Below are 12,952 nucleotides of genomic sequence, written 5' to 3'. Positions count from 1 at the left end.
CGTAAAGAGATACAAAATATTTCCAGCACCCTGGAAAGCTCCCTCATGCCCTTCTGCAATCAATTCCTATTTCCCCTGCCCAGAGGGAGCCACTATTCTGACTTCTATCACTATGGATTAGTTTTGCCTGTTCTTGTCAACCAGAAGTTTTAAGCAGGGGAAGATAAGATCAACTTCATGCACTGAGAAGATCCCCTGGCAGCCAGTAATTCAGGAGAAGAATCAGAACTCGTTGAGACTGAAAACAGAAACAAAATGGAAAAGAGTGACCAGAGAAATGGAAAAGCCAGGAGTGCACATTATCACAGAAATCATGGGAGAAAGGGACTCAAGCAGGATGGGAAGATGGATGGCAGGCAGGCGCGCAGGCAATGAAAGGAGGTAGGTTTAAGGTAAACGAAGGAGCTGAGCCACTTAATACAAGAGAGTCTCTTTTCTCTGTGAGGAGAAACTCAAAGTCATGGGCTGACAGTGGACAAGAAGAAGGGTAAACAGAGGGCTTGAGGAGGGAAAGAAAAGTCTCAAATATTCCCTTTGGGGAAGCAGAGCATGCTGGGAAGACATAAAAGTGTGGCCCAAGGGTACTGAGGACTGAGCAGAAGCTGGAGACCATAAATGTGTACAACTGTAAAATGCAGGCACTGGATGGAGGCTTAGAGACCATCTAGTCTGGTGGTGTCTCTCTTACTCTTTTCTTCCCTCTTCCTCTCCTCCCCCCCATTTCCCTTCCTTTCTTCCTTTCTTTTGGCTCTACTTGCTAGGGCTTCTGAACAGATGATGGACCAGACATCTCTCTTGTTCATCTCAGGAGTTTCAACAAGATAACCTTGGGTGTGCTGAACTATGTTCTCAGATTATATGACAAAAACTGTAATAGAGCTAATGAAGTGGGAACATTATGTCTAAAACTAAACTTATCTGCTCTTTCTCCTGTATTCTCTTTACGAATGATGGTCCTCACCTGACCTACAAACCTTAGACTCTCTGCTTTCTTAATTCTACCATTTCGGTAAGTTTCACCAATTCCACCCCTTCAATGTCCTTCAAATATGTTGATGATGATCATTTATTTAATGTTGGACTGACTATAGCAGTTTCTTCTCTGGTTCCCTGCCTTGTGTGCCTGCCCTTCTTGAGTCCACATTTCATGATGACATGTAAGTAATCATTCTAAACAAAAATCTGATCACCTTTTTTCATGCTTAAAATTCTTCAACTGCTCTCCGTGCCTGCCGAAAGTGAAAACACTTTTTTACCATGGCACACAGGCCACTTCACCATCAGGCCCCTACTTATCTTACTGACCTCACCTCTATCGCTTCACCCATCAAACTTAAAACTGTATCCATGTAAAATTATAAAACTTGCAATTTCCCACACAGGTGACGCTATTTCACATTCGCCTCCTTTGTTCTGCACCGTATACACCACTACTATCGTATTTAGCATCCTGTATTACTCTGTATACGTCTGTCTTACCTACTTTAGACTGGGCATACCTACAGCTTCAGCCTTCTTAGAAGGGCATCTGGCACCTGACAAGCACTCAAAAAACAACTATACATATTCTGTGATCAAGTAGGATATAGTAGGGTGTGGCAGGCCAATATTCCTGCTGACAACTTTAAAAAAACAGATAAATTACAAAAATCATTTCTTAAAGCATCAAATAGAAGTGGAAGCAGCAACATGATGGACTGATACTCTAGTGAGGGTGAATGTTCAGAGTGAGCCAACAATCAGGAGCTTCTTTTTCCCCCTTGGTGCATTTGCTGATCCTGGACATGAGCTCAGGATTCTGGTGTGGCCCAGGTCAAGGGCTATTACTAAATGAAGAGAAATTATAATGCTTTTAATACAGTCATGCGGGGTTGGGGTGGGGGGGAACTGCAGTCTTCAGGGATCTCAAAATACATGACTTCTGGGAGAAGGATGGCAGAGAAATGACTGAGAAATGTTCAAACAAATGGAAGAGATCAACCCACAGATTCATGAAGCTCAACAAACCCCAAGTTGACAATACAATGAAAATGCTGAAAACCAAATACAGTCAAATACTGAAAACCAAAAATGCAGCGAAAAGTCTTTAAAGTAATGGAGCAATAAGACTGACAACTTCTCAACAGAAATGATAAAATCCAGAGGACAACAGAATGACATCTTTAATGTGCTGAAAGAAAATAACTACCAACCTTGAATTTTACATTCCACAAAACAATGTTCAAAACTGAAGGTAAAATAACGATGTTTTAGACAAACAAAATCTGAGAGAATTCAATGCTATCAGGTCTGCACCAAAGGAAAAACATAAAGGGAGAAAATGAACCTAAACAGAAGCATAGAAATGTAGGAAGGAATGGAGACCAATAAAAATAGATCAATATAAAAGAGTATTAACTGTACAAAAAGATAATTATTATGTCTTTTGTAGTTTAAATATATATATACACACACAAAACCAAAATGCAAGACAATAATGCACAAAAGGGTTGTGGGAGGTATTAACAAATTAAGTGTATTAAGAGTCTAGCAGCATCAGAAAGTGGTAAAATAATTTGTATTAGACTATAACCTGTCAAGAATGCGTGATGAAATCTGTAGGGTAAGCTCCAAAATACTGTAAAAGAATATATACCTAACAAGTTCAGAGAACAGTAAAAATGAGATGACAAATATTACTGATTTATCCCCACCAAAAAGGGTAAAAAAAAAAGGAAGCAAAACCAGTAGGTCAAGTAGAAAACAAATAAGACACCAGCTGCCCTGGCCGATTTCGCTCAGTGGTTAGAGCGCCACCCGCGGACTGATGATTCCTGGTAAAGGGCACGTGCCTCAGTTGCAGGCTCAACCCCCGGCCCCGGTCAGGGCATGTGCAGGAGGCAACCCATCGATGTGTGTGTCTCTCATATCGATGCTTCTCTCTCTCCCTCTTACCCTCCCCTCCACTCTCTCTAAAGAAATCAATGGGAAAATATCCTCAGGTGAGGATGAACAGCAGCAACAAAAAAGGAGAAGATGGTTGGCAGGAGCCCTAATGAAACAGTGATATTAATTCAGTTTCTCAACGGAGGCACTATTGACATTTGGGGCTGGACAATTATTTGTTGGTGGAGGGTTGTCCTGTCCATTGTAAGATACTTAGCAGCATTTTTGGCCTCTGTCCCCCAGATGGAAGCAGCATCCCCTCAGGTGCAGACAACCAAAAATGTCTCCAGACGCTGCCAAATGTCCCATGGAGGGCAAAAATCGCTGCTGGGTGAGAACCACTGGTGTAGAGTCAACATAACCCGTCAAAACTCCAGCAGGATTTTTGTACAAAGTGACAAGATGATTCTCAAATTTATATGGGAATGCAAAGCATCTAGAACAGCAAAGACAATCTTGAAAAAGGAGAATTAAATTGGTAAGCTGTGGCAGTGTAAGTTCTGACCCCACCTGATTTCAAGATTTACTGTAAATGTACAATAATTTAAGGCAGTGCAGTGTGTTACTGTCATAAAGAAAGACAAACAAGTTAGTGGAACAGAAAAGGGCCCAGAAATAGCCCCCACATATAAAATAGAGAGTCCATATATAGACTCACATACCTGACAAAGGTAATACTGAAATGAACTGAGGACATCTGTACTACTTTCAACAATGAAGATTTTAAAAAAGAAGAAGAAAAGAATGGTCTTTTCAATTAAAGGTGCTGTGTCACTTGGCTGTCCACATGAAAAAATATATGTGTCTTGGTTCCATTTCACACCAAATTTAAATGTAAAATGTAAAAAAAATAAAGCTTTCCAAAGAAAATAGAAAACATCTTTGTGATTTTGGAGTAGGCAAAGATTTCTTTAAAAGGATACAGAAAAGGGCTAACCCTTAAAAAAAAAAAAAGAATAAATCTGACTACATTAAAATTAAGAACTTGTGTTCATCAAAAGACACCAATAATAAAGGGAATAGACGCTATAGTGAGGCAAGAGATTTCCTATATATTTGACAAAACATTCATATTTATAATATAAAAGATTTTTAAGTAAATTAAGAAAAAGGCAATCCAGTGCTTCCTTCTCCTCCTCCTAAAAACCTCTCCCACCCCACCCCCAACACACACACACACACACCCCAAAAACAAAATAAAAAAGAAAGAAAAAGGTAATCCAACATGGAAAAGGGCTTGAACAGACATATCACAAAAGAGGCTATTCAAATGCCCAATAAACATATGAAAAGACATTCAACACCATTAGTCAGGAAAATGCAATTTAAAATCACAATAAAATACCATTATACACCTGCCAGAAGGGTTAAGCTGAAAAAAAGGGATAGAAAGAAAAAGAAAATATTAGGCGTTGGCAAGGATATGAAGCAACAAGAACCCTCATTCAGTGCTGGCAGGACTGCACCTATTATTCTAAAGGTGAACATGCAGTGCTCTGTGATCTAGTAACTCCATTCCTTCATGCATACCCAACAGAAATGCATGCACAAACGTATCAAAAGATGTGCCCTGGAATACAACATCCACCATCGCCTCCCAACAGAAACTACCCAAATGTTCATCTACGATGGAGAAACTGTTATAGTCTCTCAACGGAGTACTATACAGATGAAGATTTACCACAATCGAAATCTTCAGAAGAATGGGTTACAGACTCGGAAACACATAAACTAGATTTCTGTGAGGAAGACAGTATAACAAACTGCTACTTTGACATGACTATAAAAGGCAATCATATACCTTTATAGGATGGCCATGAAATCACACTTGTGTGACAATATGTCAATTACAGAAGGAACTGTTTAGAGATTTAGAGCCTTAGGAGTCCTAGACTCTATTCCTATAAAATACAACTCTGATTATTCAAAATAGTGCTGCAAAGTTTGATGTTGATATAACTGACAGCAACAGGAGCACTCTGGCCCAGAAAGTGATACTAGGATGAGGCATTCAGAACAAGCCGATTCTCTGGGTGGGCAGAGAAAACAAACTAGAGTTCGACTGCGGCGGAAAGTGGCTGAATAAACAAAGCCTGAATAACCAGTTCTTGACTGCTGATGGCCCTCAAAACCTCTCCTAGTTCACAGTTCTGCTGCGGTGGTGGAAAGCAGCCCCAGGGGAGTGGACCCATTCCCCCTGGCGGGTGGCCTTATCCCCTCCTCCCCATCTCTGTCTGCCTCTTCACGGGCCGGCTATGTAAGATCCCTGGGCCATGGTGCTGGTGGTGAAGACAAATGGGACAGTCTGTACAGATTGCTATCTTTATAGGCACTTAAAGGATAAGATTGTAGATCACAAGGTACTTACTGTATCATACAATCAAGAAGTGAAAAAGGGAGAAAAAAAAGAATTGCAAAGGAATTTGGACAAAGAATGAAACCAGCAGGTAAGTGTTCATGGAAGGAGGAGACTGTGTTGGGGTTAGGAGACTAAATACTTGGGGCTATAGAGGAGGCTGCTCAAGGTAAAATACCCGTCACAAGCAAAGGCTAGAAGAAAACTCATAGTACCTAATGAGCCAAAGAGACAAGACAAAGGTGCCATTGAGGCAAGTGAGCCACACCTCACCTAGGCATGACATCTGACGACTTGTTCTGGGCCTTTGCACTTGCTATTCCAACATATATCCTCATGGCTCATTCTCTCTCCTCTCAGGCTTTGCTCACATGTGAATTCTGAGTAAAACCTTCTCTGACCACCCTTATTTAAAACTGCAACCTATCCTCACGCCTCCTCACCCTGACACTCCCTATCTCCTTTCCCTGCCTCTCAAATTTCTCCATAGCACTTAACACCATCTGTCAAAACGGATGATCTACCAATTTATTTATTGTCTCTCTCCCCTCACTAGAATACAGGCTCTATGAAAGGAGTGATATTTGACAGGTCTGTTTATTGCTTCTGGCACAGAGCAGGTATTCAGTAAATGCTTGTTGAACCGACAGCCATAGTCTAAGGTCTGGCTCTCTCATTGGTAGAACTTTAATATCAGCTATGTCTGAACTGGATTCTGGGTAAAAAAATGCCACACTCTTCCCTTGGCAGGAGTTATTCCCAATAGTCGTTGATCTGACCCATTATGGGAAGATCTTATTAGATGCATTCTCAGGGGCAATCATAGCTCTAGATTTTGGCTGTACCCAGAGGCTTTTTCATACAAATGGCCTCTCCTGCCTCAAACAAACAGCATCTGGCCTCTGCATACCTAATACCTCTTGCTAAGTGGCCCCAGGCCTGGCACTAAGAACAGCCAGCCTTGGTTTGCAGCTTGACCTCTCCTGGGCACCTCCAAGCCCAGCACAAGTACCAGTCATCTATAGATCACTCTGTAGGTTGTTCTGGGTGACCCCAGGCTGGGCACAGGTGGTGGTGACCTTGCACCTCCTGGGTGGACCCAGAGCCAGTATACCCAGTGGACAGCTTTAGACCATGCTGAATTACAACCCAACCACATCCACGAGTGATACACTCAAGGGGCAGAGTTGGAGCGCACCAAAATCCCATTGAAGCAAGTCCTGCTCCTCCATTGTACTGGCAGCTGGTCCTCCCAGCTGATCAGTCTGGGTTCAATTCCTCCCAGTGACACCAACAGCAATCAACGCTCAACTACAACAGAACAGTGCATACAGCCCACATAGGAAGACACCTGGAGTGCCCAGCTTGGGTAACTGAGGAGGCTGCACCACTGGGCCCTACAGGACACCTACTACACAAGGCCGCTCTACCAAGTCTGGGAGACACAGCAGCTCTACCTAATACATAGAAACAAACTTAGGGAAGCAGCCAAAATGTAGAGACAAAGAAACAGGTCCCAAATGACAGAACAAGAGAAAAATCTCCAGAAAAGAACTAAATGAAATGGAAGCAAGCAAACTATCAAATAGAATCTAAAACAATAGTTGTAAGGATGTTCAGGGAACTTAGTGAGAACTTCAAGAAACTTAGTGAGAATGTCAACAGCATAACAAAGGACATAGAAACCATTAAAAAGAACCAGTCAGAAATGAAGGATACACTAACTGAAATAAAGAATAATTTACAGGGAATCAACAATAGAGTAGATGAGGCCAAGAATCAAATCAGTGATTTGGAATATAAGTAAGCAAAAAACACCTAAGCAGAACAGCAAGAAAATAATCCAAAAAAAAAAAAAAAAAAAAATGAAGACAGTGTAAGGAGCCTCTGGGACAACTTCAAGTGTACCAACATTTGCATCATGGGGGTGCCCGAAGGAGAGAGAGAGAGTGAGAAACTGAAAACCTATTTGAAAAAATAATGAAGAAAACTTCCCTAACCTGGTGAAGGAAATAGACATACAGGTTCAGGAAGCACAGAGAGTCCCAAACAAGATGAAACCAAATAGGCCCACACCAAGATACATCGTAATTAAAATGTAAAAGGTTAAAGACAAAGAGAGAATCTTAAAAGCAGCAAGAGAAAAGCAGTTAGTTACCTACAAGGGAACTCCCATAAGACTGTCAGATGACTTTTCAATAGAAACTTTGCAGGCTGGAAGGGACTGGCAAGAAATATTTAAAGTGATGAAAAAGAAGGACCTACAACCAAGACTACTCTACCCAGCAAAGCTATCATTTAGAATCTAAGGACATATAAAGAGTTTCCCAGACAAGAAAAAGCTAAAGGAGTTCATCACCACTGAACTAGTATTACATGAAATGTTAAAGGGTCTTTCTTCTTTAAGGAGAAAAAAAGATAAAAAATATGAACAATAACATGGTAATAAATACATATCTATTAACAAATGAATCTAAAAAGAAAACAAGATAAATGAAGAAGCAGAACAGAGAACATTTTGACGGTTACCAGATGGGAGGGAGGCTGGGTGAAAAAAGTGAAGGGATAAAGAAGTACAAATTGGCTATTACAGAATAGTCATGGGGATGCAAAGTACAGCATAGGGAATATAGTCAATATTATTCTAATAACTATGTATGGTGTCAGATGGGTACAAGATTTATCAGGATGATCACTTAGTCATATAATGTCTAATTACTGGGGTGTACACCAAGAACTAATATAATATTATATGTCAACTGTACTTGGAAAAATTAAAAAATGATTAAAAAAATAAAATAAAGAATACCAATTCTACACAATCTTCCTAGAGAAAAAAGAGGGGGAAATATTTTCCAATCCATTTTATAAAGCTAGTATCACCATGATACCACTCAAATCTAACAAAGACAATACAAAAATTTAAAAAGATTGCAGGCCAATTTCCCTCATAAATATAGATGCAAAAATCCTAAACAAAATATTACAAAATAGAATATAATCAGCAGTATGTAAAAAAAGTTATACACCATGACAAAGTAGGGTTTATTCTAGGGATGAAAGGCTGGCTCAATATTTGAAAATCAATCAGTGTAATTAATATTAACAGGCTAAAGAAGAAAAATCACGATTATATCATCCTCATCTTTCAGACCTCTAAATGTTGAAGTGTTCTAGGACTCAGTCACACTGGGCCCCTTTTCTTTCTACACCTATTCCCTTTCATGACTCCCACATTTATACCTCTAACCCAGATCCCTCCCCTGAACTCCAGACCCATAAATCCAACTGCCTGCAAGACATCTCTACTTGAATAGGCATTTCCAACTTGATGTGTACAAATCTAAACTCCTGCTCTTACTCCCCAAACCAGCTCTTTCCTCCATTCAGTAAATGAAAAATCCATTCTTATGATTGCTTAGGCTAAAACCCTTGGGGCAATATAAACTCTGGTCTTCCTTTTCCACCTCATATCTAATCTGCCAGCAAATTCTGTTACTGGTTCTAAAATATCCCCAGAATCTGACCCTTTTCACCACCTCCATCCTAGTCTGAGTTATCCGTTCACTAGAGTTATCACAACAGCTGCCAAACTGGTTTTCCTGCTTCTGTCCTTGCTGTCTATTTTCTACTTAACAACCACAATGCTCTTCTTTTATTCAAAACCATCCAATGGACTTTCATTCACTCATATTGCCTCAAGTCCCCAAGTGATGTGGTCCCTGGCTACTTTTCTGAGCTCATTTCCAGCCTTCTGGTTCATATCACTTCAGCCTTACTGTACTCCTTGCTGCTCCTCAAAAATACCCAAAGTGGTCTAACCTCAGGACTTTGTACTTGGTTTTCCCTCTGTCTGGAACAATATTCCACCACATAGCATATGGTTTGTTCTCTCATTTTCAGGGTTCTGATCAAATGTCACTGTATTAGTGAGGCCTTCTCTGCCCAGCATATACAATAGCCTCCTATCCACCCATACATACATTCCTCACCCCTCTTACCCTCTTTGATTTTTATTTAAGGCACTCATCACTTTCTGACTCATTTTATACTTGCATGTTTGTTTATGTACCTTCCCCTATAGAAGTTAAGCTTCCAAGGACATGGATTTTGACTGTTTGCCAAGAATAGTGTTTCAGACATAGATACTCGAAAAATTATTCGCTGAATGAATGCGTAAACCACTGGATCAGGAGTGAAGAATTTGGGATCTGACATCAGATAACCTTCCTACGTCCAAGTGACATTGGACAGATTACTCACCTATGTTTTATGTTTTCTCATTTATCCAAGAGTGATAACACTCTCCACCCCATAGGACTGTTGTAATGATTAAATAAAAGATTGTATGTAATGTGCTTAATACAAAGTGGTTTGGAATAAAAGTGCTCAGTATATGACAGTGTTACTTAATACACAAAGATAGATACACTAGATTTGGACTTAAAGACAATAGGTTATAATTATAATTAGATGTTGACTGTGTGAATTTAGGCTATTCATCTCTTTTATAGTAATTCACTCAATCAGCCATGAATCAGGTGCTGGGGTAAAAAAAGATAGAAAGATGCAGTCCTTTTCCTCTGATTTAGTTATGTGGTCTTGGGTAGGTCCCCTAATCTCTCTCAGCCTGTTTCTTCATTCCCATTGCCAAATGGGAATTACAAATACCTACCTCACAGCTTTGTCCTAAGAATTAAATGAGTTACTATGTCTGGCTCATAGCAACTGTTCCCTATGTTGGCCATGATTATGATTCTAGTCTGGAGAAGCATCTAAGCAAAAAACTACAATAGTGTTGTTAAAAGCAAAAACAGGCATCAACTAGAAGACCGCCTCCTAATTGGAGTCCACCCACAAGTAAGTTCCTTGACAATCAGGAAATAACTTCCTACCACCATCCCCAGACCAGAAGGGCAAATTTCTCTGCTGATTTGATAACTGGAATCTAAAACTTCTTAATAACAGTTCAGGGGTTCAGAGTCTGAAACAGTGTTTCTTGTTCTTTTTTTTAACCCTCACCCGAGGATGTCTTTTCCATTGCTTTTCATATAGAGTGGAAAGGGGAGGGAGGAGGGGGAAGGGGAGGGGGAGAGAGAGAGAGAGAAACATCTATGTGTCTGTTGGTTGCCTCCCGCACTCAACAACTGGGGCTGGAGATTGAGCCTGCAACCGAGGTATGTGACCTTGGCTGGAGTTCAGCCCGGGACCCTTCAGTCCATGGGCCGAGGTTCTAACCACTGAGCCAAACCAGCTAGGGCATGAAACACTATTTCTTAAAGGAAGTCAATGGACCCACTGACTTCTCTGCCTCCAACTCCCTCGCAAAGTTAGTATTACTTAAATATAAGGAACAGTAAGTGGGCTCCCAGAGGGCAGCATGTACTTTCCCCAATAAAGCAACCAATTAAGAGCCAAGAGCAGAATAGAGTGTTTTATGGTGGTGCTGTCAGACCTGAGGTCAGAACTGGACATTAAAGGGTGGGCCCAGTGAGGAGAGGAGCCACCTTTGAAGAAGGAACAGCAAGACCCACGGCATGGAGGCGTCAAAAGTGCATGCACGTGGGTGGCTTGGCAGAGCAAAGAGCTTTTGGGGGGGTGGGCAGCCCGGGAGCAGTGTACATGGGGGAAGAGTGCGGCCTGGACCCGGTCAGGTGAGAAAGCCCCCCTCCCACACCCAGGCTCTGCTCTCTCAGCTTCAGTGCGCCCTCAGGATCCCCCTCTAGGCGCTCCCAGTGGCTGGTCTCCCTCGGGCTCCCGCCTCCCTTCCCTTACCTCGCCGTCCAGCCTTGCCCTCGCTCTCCCGCCTCCTCCGCCCCGCCGGAAGTGACGCGCTAACTCGCGCGCCGCGCCGCGCCGCGCCGCGCCAGAAAGGTTCTGCGGGAGCCACGGAAAGGGTTCCGGCGGGACGCACTGCGCCGGCGTGCGCGCGCGAGTGGTCCGAGCGCCTTCCGGAGGCGGCCGAACTGCGTTCCTTCTCCCGGCCTGTCGCTTTCGAAGTGCCCTGAACGCGGTTCAGGGAGGCCGCCGCCGCCTCTGGAGGGGCGTTTCTACAGCTCTGAGACCTCCCGGCGTCCAGCTGCTCCGGCCGTGCCCTTTGACCCTGCCCGCGGCGGGGTGAGAGGTCGGTGGCCATCTTGTGGCGGCGGGCGCGGGAGGCTGTTACTGCGGAGACCCATCCCCCCTACCCCCGGCCGGCCTGGCAGTCTGTCAGTGAGTAAAGAGTCCCGCGGGCGGTCCGGTGAGGCCTCGGCCTCGTGCCGTCGCTCTTCCCGCCGCACTGGGCGGCCCAGGCCGCTCCCCGCCGGGCCTCGTCTCCGCCACCATGTCCTCTTTCTCGGAATCGGCGCTAGAGAAGAAGCTCTCGGAGCTGAGCAACTCTCAGCAGAGCGTGCAGACCCTGTCCCTGTGGCTCATCCACCACCGCAAGCACGCGGGACCCATCGTCTCGGTGTGGCACCGCGAGCTCCGCAAAGGTAAACACCCTCTCCCCGCCTCCGGGGCCCTCCCGGCCTGTCCTCTCCCCGGGCCTCTGACTGCGCCTCTGAGATTGGAGACGGTGTTATCCCTATTTTTCGGGAGAGGAAATGGGGGCCCGGGAAGGTTTTAGGTACTCGTCCGAGGTTCCGTCGCCCAGACGCCCGGTTAGCCAGCCGTTTGACACTGGTACTATTATTATCCGGGCAGCGTGCGGCGCCTTGGGGATATCTGGCCCTGGCCTCTTGTGTGCCTGGCGCTTTCCTGGGCATTTGGAGCGAGAGCCAGCAGACTCTGGAGTAAGAATGCCTGCATCGAGTCCTGGCTCAGCCACTCACTGGGCGATATTGGGTGAGTTTCTCCATCTCTATGCCTCTTGTTGTCTCATCTGTAAAATGAGGACTGGGATAGCTGCCACTTACAGAGCCCTTATTCTGTGCCAGTCCATTATGCCAAGGCCTGTACGTATCTCCTCGCACTCAGACCCCAGAACAGCCCAGTGAAGAAGGTAGTTACTCCGGGTATAGAGAGGTTAAGGGACCACACCACGTAGGCTCCTCTTCTCATGCATCTTTCACCGATTCTCGACCCTGCTCACATCTAACAGACATCCCTTGAGCTCAGCCTGTTATGTACCAGGCACTAGGTTGGGTGCTTGAAAGCATGTTGGCTCCAGAGGCCAACTATCTGGAATTTCAGCCTGACTTGGACATTTACTGTCCCCAGCAGCTTAACCTCTTTGCCCCTCTGATTCCTAACCTATAAAATGGAGATGACGGTGTTTACCGTGCCTTTATTATGTGCCAGGCCCAGTACTGATATCTTTACATACATTGTCATTTTCTTAATTGTCAGAGTCCTGTGAAGTAGAAAATTTGCAGATGAGGAAAATCTGAGGCTATAGTGAGGTGTAGAGAGAATAATGTAAGTAAACATCTAGCCTGGTGTTGGGCACAGTATAAGCATTCAATAAATAATGGTGAGAGGGGATTACTGATTGCTCAATATGAGGCATGGTCTTCACCTTCAAGTTGCTTACAGCCTGGTGGAGAAAGATGGTTACCTACACAGTTCTCGGATACCCCGATGAGTTCCACAGCAGAAAGCTGAGGACAAGAAGCTTAGAGCTGTTTTGGACAGCCTGTACGTGTGGTAGGCCCTTTATAGCATAGGAAACAACCTTTCTCATGTTCT

General features: G+C 43.7%; 2 protein-coding genes across 5 annotated transcripts in view; one reads left to right on the top strand and one right to left on the bottom strand.

Moving 5' to 3' along the window:
• The window catches only part of TTI1 (TELO2 interacting protein 1), a 40,039-nt gene extending 28,848 nt beyond the window's left edge, over window positions 1–11,191 (bottom strand). Inside the window, exon 1 of one of the 2 annotated variants that reach the window (XM_081149800.1) lies at window positions 11,057–11,191. The gene's annotated coding sequence lies outside the window, so the exon portion shown is untranslated. The remainder of the gene's footprint in view (window positions 1–11,056) is intronic. The other variant, XM_081149801.1, reaches the window with a different exon arrangement.
• RPRD1B (regulation of nuclear pre-mRNA domain containing 1B) overlaps window positions 11,177–12,952 on the top strand; it is a 51,411-nt gene continuing 49,635 nt past the window's right edge. For 2 of the 3 annotated variants that reach the window (XM_081149802.1, XM_081149803.1), the window contains exons 1-2: window positions 11,207–11,757; window positions 11,969–12,109. In XM_081149802.1, the coding sequence (XP_081005928.1) occupies window positions 11,607–11,757; window positions 11,969–12,109 (292 nt within the window). In that variant the 5' untranslated portion in view covers window positions 11,207–11,606. Of the gene's footprint in view, window positions 11,758–11,968; window positions 12,110–12,952 lie in introns of all 3 variants that reach the window. The other variant, XM_081149804.1, reaches the window with a different exon arrangement.

This window comes from Miniopterus schreibersii, assembly GCF_964146895.1.
Source record: "Miniopterus schreibersii genome assembly, chromosome: 10".
Taxonomy (NCBI): domain Eukaryota; kingdom Metazoa; phylum Chordata; class Mammalia; order Chiroptera; family Miniopteridae; genus Miniopterus; species Miniopterus schreibersii.
The sequence above is the reverse complement of the archived record's forward strand: the minus strand, read 5'-3'. Positions and strand labels throughout refer to the sequence as shown.